Source organism: Eleginops maclovinus, chromosome 17 (assembly GCF_036324505.1).
Source record: "Eleginops maclovinus isolate JMC-PN-2008 ecotype Puerto Natales chromosome 17, JC_Emac_rtc_rv5, whole genome shotgun sequence".
Lineage (NCBI taxonomy): Eukaryota > Metazoa > Chordata > Actinopteri > Perciformes > Eleginopidae > Eleginops > Eleginops maclovinus.
In genome coordinates this window covers 3,533,052-3,541,402 of record NC_086365.1, presented here as the reverse complement: position 1 = coordinate 3,541,402, position 8,351 = coordinate 3,533,052, and the positions used below count along the sequence as shown (strand labels likewise).

The following is an 8,351-nucleotide window of genomic DNA, read 5'->3' as shown; positions in this document are numbered from 1 at the left end:
CAACTCAGGGCTTCAGGTGGCCTTCAGGTGGTGTGTTGTCTGTTTGTTTTCCTGATTCCAATATGCTGCACTTCATGCTTCAAACCATGTCCGACAACACATCACAGCTGTCAGGGATAACACATCCTCCAGCGCTGGTCTCACTAATACTGCATGACATAAGGTGGTATCAGTAAAGTCTCCGATGCACCAAAACAGTGATGGACTGGGCTGTCATGACAAGAGAGGTGTTACTGTTCTCATTAACTCTGTCAGCTGTGCTTCCCGCAGTGGAAAATATGAGCATTATTCGGCTAAGGAAAAACACTGTGCAACACACAAAAAACATGATTGAATTTGAAGGATTAATTTTTTCAGTTTATTAGAGTATATATAAACAAATCATGTGTGCTTAATTTAGACTAGACAAATATGAGAGCATTTCTAAGATGTCAATAAAAACAGTCGAAAAATGATGTTTAAACTTTTTCAAGACTTACACATTTCAATGTAGAGATTTCCATACATTCTTTTTTGAAACATAGAAATGACTGTGCAAAATAAAGGTCCATTGCAAATAAAAATTGAGATAGAAAGGCATATAAGCTCAGTTTTGCTTCTAAATAAAAAAAAAAGTACATTTCATTTATGAATAAAAAGCAATGACAGCAGGAGTGGTTCACACTTATATATGAAGTATGCCCAATACATAAGCCTTCTGGACCTTTAGACGATATACGTGTGCAGTGGGAATCTAGTATAATAGTATCCATGTGTGACATGACACAGTTGGTTAACATTGTATTAAAGTTTCTCATGTATAACCTTACAAAAGAAGCTAACAGCTGAATGAGCAGATTTCAGAATTAACACCAAGTGTACATTTCAGAGTGGTAGGCAAACCCCTCAGCAGCCCCGTGTTGTTTTCCCATCGATCCCAACCTGTGTGTCATTATGATGGATTGCTTTGTGGGCTTCGGGGAGACCAGCGGCGGGCCTGCCGTATTGACAAGGCTCCCATACCCAGCTCCCGCTCTCGTTAAGAACTTCTCACCAAAGTTAATGAACTAAAAACACGGGGGGTTGCAGGAAGGGGAATGATTTGTGATCGCCTCTTGAGTTTATACATTTGGTTCACTTTAGAAGACTTGCAGACAAGTGGGGTGAGTAGTGAAATGAAGATTCAGAACTGTATCATCTCGGCTATAGAGCTAGTACGACTGAGGAAATGTATTCCTAAACATGTCCTCATAAAATTCCTTCCACTGTGATATCTTAGACTTGAAAAATAATAATTGAAATAAACCTTATCCCTGGTTTATGGAAGGATGAAACTCAAAACTTTCCACATAAGTTTAGTGCACAAACTATGAGAAAAAAAAGACAAATAAAAGAGATTTTCAACAGCCATAGATATGATACAATTCTCAGCTAGGGAAATCTTGGGGGACAAACCGAAAATTGGCAGCAGGCGGAAGATGTGGCCTCATACAGACGGTCTAATCTGGCATCTGTTATTGTAGACAGAATCAGTGGGCCCATGGGGCTGCCAGGAGAGGAGTGATAGAGGTGTAATTGAGAGCAGCAGTTTAGATCTAATAGGAAAATGAGATGAGATGGGGCCCAAGTTCGGGTGATAGTCCAAGACAATCGCCTTTTATCTGGAGCTCGAGTCACGGTCAGCGGGGGACCATTAAGAGTCGCAGCGCAACTGATGAATTTCTATGTTTCCTTTTTAAAAGTGTGAATTGATAAAGGATACCTTATGACATAGATACATAACAAACTAAACTTGCAAACGTTGCAGTTGGGTTGGCTGTCACCTCACTTCCCAATTAGAGTAAGCCAGCGCTGCATACACTGAGATACATTTATATATATTCTACAAGCCCAGAGTTGAAGCTGTATCTGTGTCAACCCTCTAACTATAGTACATTTTATCACGGATGAAATGGAGACGACATATTATCGGTCAAAAGATTTCACTCACATTATGATTTATATCTCAAGCAAGGCTTTATTTCAATGTTTTCTAACGTAATTCTTAAAGATCCCCCTCTACTGCAAGTGTTTGCCCTTTAATTCCTTACTCTTGCATGACCCAATTATCTGCAGCACATATTCCTGCCAGACAGATCTGAAGGAGCTGAAATAAAATGTGTTTCCCGGTCATCAACCCCCCAGTGGACCCCGGTTCTGTTTTATCTTTACACCGTAGTGATCTTCTTGTCCTTGGTTGCCTGTTTGATGGCGGCCTGCTCACAGATGATCTCCTTCAGCCTCTGCAGACGGATGTTCTGGGTGCTCAGGTCTCCTACACCCGTCTGGCTGCGATGGAGCAAGGACAGGGCATTGATGTACTCCAGCTCCGTGTAGCGCACACCCTGATCCACCACCAGATTCAGCAGCTCGTCTGCAGTGTTGTACAGCATCTCATAGTACTGCCTGGATGGAGAGATAAGAGGAAACAAGAGGGAGGGAGAACATGTCAGGGGGGTTATGAATAGAGAAAATGAGTTGAGAGAGCAGCAAAGTAGAGAGAATGATAGAAAATAATGGGGAAAGAAAGGGAAAAAAAAGCTAATACCACTTTGTATTCCTCTTTGCATTATTCCTTTTCCGAATCAAAAGGAGCAGCAACAACAAAGGGGAAACACAAAAGCCAAACTAACTGCTGTTGCTGTCAAGCTCAATTTTCTTAGAATGAACTTCAAGGACCGCACCAACGGGAGCTGAAGTTAGAGGGAAAACATTCACCGGCAACAAACTACTGAGACCGTTTTAATGAAACACTGTTGACAGAGCCAAAGAGGAAAGAGGCGTGTGTAGAATTAATATGTCTTTAACCAGGAACTGATCCGCAACGGGCCATTTGAAAAAGACCATGAAGTACACACTGATAGGAAAGAGTCACATTTTCAACTGCTGACTCAAGAATCACATGTAAAGGTCAAACAGAATGGAGGGGAGACTGTGCATTTGTTAAATTTAGTCTGTCAGTATTTATAATTGAATATCTAGAGGCAGACCCCTTGTGAATGTATTGGATGTTACACTTGTTGAAATCCATTAGCAGCGGAATAAACTAGAAGGCTATATACGATATGGATTGCAGTTTGACGGTAGCTTGGGATCAACAAAGAAAAACACTACGTGGAGAGAAACTGGAGGTAAGGTAATGCGCAGGAGTGTATTAGGATGCAGGAAGGACAATTATTATTTGCTCGGGGGCAGAGCAGGTCAAATATTGACGAGAGGGAAAGAGAGTGTGTTTGTGTCATCCAGAAAACTATGCTCTCCAACACACACACAGAAACGTAGGCACACACTAGAATATATTTCATCACTGTCTGCCCCTGGCTAAAGGAGGAATCTCATTCTGTGAAGATACACTCAATGCTATCTTCCATTAGGTTGTGTATACAGTCAGCACAAGAAGAAAAGAGGTGCCACAAACAAACAAACCACGTTGTGTCATGCATGCTTGAAAGGAAAATAACATTTTTGTAACTCAGTTACAAAACAATCTGACCTCAAGGTCTATTCATTCTATTCTGTTGTGGAGCTATTGTAAGAAGCTATTTGTTTCCATTCATTTTCGTACGATACGAAAATCAATAAGGTGGCTCTTAAAATTTGCTTCAGTTGGGTAATTCATCACAGTGGAGATCAAGTCTCATTTTTGTCAATATGACATTGTTGTTGCCTGGTATTTCCGTTAATGGATGTCCGTATTGTATGGAAATGAATGGGAACCAATGGAGGCCTGCAGCAGTAAGAGAATAATCTTATTTCTAAAGCACAGAAGCATTACGATGTAAAGCGTGATGTAAAGTAAATACAATTTAAAGCGGCTAAGCCAAACATTTAAAACAACTGGTACAGCACCTCTCCCTCCTTTCTTTTGTGCGTCATAACTACAACACTTGTGTGACCTAGACTCAACACTGCGCCTGAACACATCCTGCGTAGACACAGAGGGAGGACTGAAGCGGCTGCTGCTTACATGCTGCTCATGCTGCTCCTCCTGGGTAGACATGCTGTTATGGCTCCCAGTGTAACAAGAGCGGCTATATATGCATTCTAATGAGCTTGTGTCTGCTTGTGTCGCTGAAAACGCTCATGAAACACTTTCAGGCAAAATAACTTTTCTTTTCCGAGCATTAACTAGCCACTTTGGCCAAGGTCGGATACTGGCTACTGAGCAGTGTCTCCTGCTGCTTTGCTGTTCAGTGGAGAGAGATTACTCTGATAATCTAGGGCTGATAAAAGGCCTTGGAGGTGTTGAGTCCACCTGTTTTCAAACCTCTCTTTATAAGACAGCGGAGAAAGAGCGATTTATATTTTTAGTCCATCAAAGCATCTGGAGAGAGAGGGTTAATCTCTCCGTTGTGCCAGAGGAAGTAAATGGATTTGAATCTTTAGTGATTTTTGATATGGCGCAGTAAAAAGACACTTTAGTAAGAAAATATATTTTTATCTCATCTGTTTAGCTCCATCCCCCATCCAAGACCCATTACCTTCTTGAGGTGATCATTTTCGATGCCAACAAGGCCTTAATGAGCACTCTGGGAGCTTCTGTTCTAAGGTGTTTTATGTGCTGTCATTTTAGAGACTCAACCATACCAAAAGACCTGGAAAAAGTAATGGAGGGGTACAATGAGTGAGATAGAGAAGGAGAGATACAAGGAGAGGAAAAAAGAGTGATGGCTGAAGAGATGAGAATAGAGGTGAATAATGTCTGTTTTTTGGCCTTCCTCTGACAAGTAATGCCCTTGGTCATCGAAGCATTTGCATTCTGTCTTATTCTCAATCCGGCTCTCTATTTCTCTCCAAGGTCTTGTTCATTTTTCCATCCTTGAGCTCATTTCATGAATACGCTTGTCAATATTGATGAGGGTCACATTGGTTTACTCCTTTACCGGGGGGCAGGATAGAAGAAAGGCAAAAGAGTAGGATGGCTCCCACATGTGGTTTTATCTCATGATGTATTTTCTGCAAACATCTAAATGCTGGTGCAGTGTCTCTGCTTTGCTGCTGCACAGTACGTGTTTAAGTGTCGGCACAATTCACTCAAAAATAACACCAGCTCGAAAGCATTACCATTTCTTTCCCTAGACCCGCCGATTAACTGCACGCTAGAGGCAAATTGTCTCTTTATATAATCTAATGGGAAGAAAACAAACCGAAAAGAAAACACACATTTCTTTTGTTTAGGGAAGAAGCTTTGAAGAGAAGGATACCCTCGTTCAAAAATACCTCCTCAGCTCTCAATTGGAAGTAGCTTAGCAGGGGAAAGAAAGTGATGATTTTGAACAGAGCAATAAATAGGAGCACCTGACTACCTGAAACTGATTTTAAGTATATGTGAGTGAAGGATTTGTGTAAACAGTTTGTTGTTCTGTTGTTTGCCGGTTACTGAAAAGTGTGTTTCCGCCCTTATTATTGGGTATTGTGTTCAAATTATAATGTCAATAAATGTAAAACCTAAATACAAAATGTTTCCAGCACCAATCATCTCCAAGGTTTTGTTGACTATGACTTGTATCACTTTCACAAACACCACATTCTATCTTCACATTTTCCTCCAGTTGTTGTATGAACTTATCAAATAGAAAAAGTGGCTTGAAAGCTTTGGAATCAATCTGTAAAAGCAGCCGCCAAGTCAAAGTAAAAATAGCCCACCTCATCAGTGCTATAAAACAGGACTTAACTACAGAATAATAGCAACTATAATTTACCTGGCAGTGATGCATTTTGGAAGAATCCCACACAGGATTTGTTAAAAGCCGATCTACTGATGCTCATTTATAACTGATAATGGGATAATAAATCCAGAGCTGTTTTTTCTGTAGCATCTAATAACAAGACTAGGCTGTCAGCTAGCTGTTTGTGTGTGTGTGTGTGTGTGTGTGTGTGTGTGTGTGTGTGTGTGTGTGTGTGTGTGTGTGTGTGTGTGTGTGTGTGTGTGTGTGTGTGTGTGTGTGTGTGTGTGTGTGTGTGTGTGAGTGTGAGTGTGTATGTGTAAATCCTAAAGACAGCTGGCAATCTGGCCTCTGTTCAGTATAAAGGGGAGGGGGCTGGCTCAGAAGAGTAAGGTGTGTTTGTGTGCGTCTCTGTGCCTGAGTGATGTATGTTAGTGTGTGCTGAAAACACTTTCAAACAGTTCATTACCCGAGCAGTTGGAAAGCCATTTGCCAAACAGGGTAAGGGCTGTTAATAAGATTAAATCTCTCGGCACCCCACCATCAAGAAGGAACCCCCAGTGACACACACGCTTACACACAAACATACACGTCTTTTTATCAGTTAAAAATGCAGCTGGTTAATTAAACCGGCATTCTTTTCCTAACAAAACCAAAGTGAATTGTTGTTTTGTCTCCCCCTGTGTCTTCCATTTTCACTGATTTGACCAATTTCCACCTGCTTCCACTAGAAGTCCCATCTATAAGAGCACTGCTATAGTAATCAGTGTGTGTGTGTGTGTGTGTCAACATGCTTCCGCGGTGCGCTTTTCTATTAAATTTTAATAAGCCACCCTCCTCCCTTTCGTTGTATACACATAATATTAAGTTAATTTATGATGCAGCATAGGCCAGACAGTTATGAATAAGAAAACAAAGGGAGAGCAGGAGGAAAAGACAGAGACAGAGAGAGAAAAGAGAGGAAAAGCAAGAGAAAGACAAGAATCAGCACAATTTATTCTCCCTCATTCCCGACATGTACAATATTAAGGCCATTAGAGGCTGCCTCTGTCAGCGCGTTTGGAACAACACGTTAGTTAGTGGGGGAGGGATGGGGAGAGGATGGGAGACCTCTCCATCATGACCTGCCTGAGTTTATCAGAGCTTCAAACTCTTGTTACTTAAATCACTTAAAAAACAACAAAATGGCTTTTCATTTATGTTTAATGACATTTAAGTACATTTTTCTCTGTGTTTGTTCTCCTGTTATTGTAATGCACTTGTGTCATTTTGAAGGTGCTTTATAACCTATATCAGATGGAACCATACTTGTTGGTGATATAACAGTCACTGGGGCTGAAAGGGAAGTTAAGATACATGTTCAGCCTCTTTGGCATTAAAAGAAGAGGTAACTTTTCAATATGTTGTAAAAATGCTATTGTAGTCATTATGACATACAAACTATATTTCAAAATGAACCTGGTTAGTGTGGATTTAGTCTCAATCTATGAATCCTTGTGCTTTTTTTCAATTTTCCTCGCCTCCTTCTGTCTTTCTCCCTCCAAAGCAGTGCATTTGTCTCTCATCCTGTAATGAGAAAAGGTCTGCAGAGACAGAGACTAAAGCTTCATCAGCAAAGACCAGTTCCATCATGCTTTGCAACGCACAACACACACACACACACACACACACACACACAGACACACACACACACACACACACACACACACACACACACACACACACACACACACACACACACACACACACACACACACACACACACACACACATACATACATTCTGGCTATATCAGCAACACCAGAGTCATTATGCTGCAAGATGCACATACATGAACACATACACACACAAAGCACGGATAGACAGGCTTCATCAGCAAAGACCATCATCGTCGGGCCTCCTGCGCATGCACACAGAGGAAGCAAAGGGAGGGGCTGGGAGAAAAAGGTAGCAGTGAGAAAAACAATTCAGCAGAGGTGGTGGTTGAAGATGGGAAAGGAAAATGAATAAAAGGGACTGAGAAAGGAAGAGAGAGATAAAGGGAGAGACACAAGGTGACAAGAAGGGAGATAGAAGCTGAGCGGAGTGACAGTGTACCAAAGCCAGGCCTAAATACAAACAGTTTCATCTGTTGACACCCACTACCTTCCTGACACGGCCGTCAACTGTACTTATTACCACCTTCTCTGTAGACACACCAGCCTGTCACCTCCACACACACCAAACCAAAGGCAGTTTGTTTGCTGGTGCGCACACACCGGATCATTGAGACACACACAGGCTGGGGCGGTACACTTCAGGGACAATTCATAGTACACAAGGTGTACAATTCACACATGTACGGCCGAACATTGCTATAATTTCCAGCAGCAGACAGGTGGGTGAACTCTGGGGCATCACTGCAGTGAGCCTGACAGCCTGGTGTTTAGCCTAGCTATGGCTAAGGCACTCGTGAGTTAGCTAGGCTGTTATGACAGCCCTGCAGCCTGCCTACACGGGTCACTGGGCAGAGCAGAGCTCCACCGTGTGTGTTTGTGTCCGTGAGTGTGTGTTATGAGGATGTCATGTCAAAGAAAACCTGGAAAACATACTCTAAATTTTGCGGCAGACATAGCATCCATTTTGACAAACACATATATTTACATTAAATTTGCTATGGGACTATGA

The 8,351-nt window shown here is 41.7% G+C and overlaps 1 protein-coding gene across 1 annotated transcript in view; it reads right to left on the bottom strand.

Annotated features, from left to right (window-relative positions):
* Window positions 1-335: 335 nt before the first annotated feature.
* Window positions 336-8,351, bottom strand: part of exoc4 (exocyst complex component 4) — a 113,446-nt gene continuing 105,430 nt past the window's right edge. Inside the window, exon 20 of the mRNA XM_063905911.1 lies at window positions 336-2,424. Coding sequence (XP_063761981.1) covers window positions 2,187-2,424 — 238 coding nt within the window. The 3' untranslated portion in view covers window positions 336-2,186. The remainder of the gene's footprint in view (window positions 2,425-8,351) is intronic.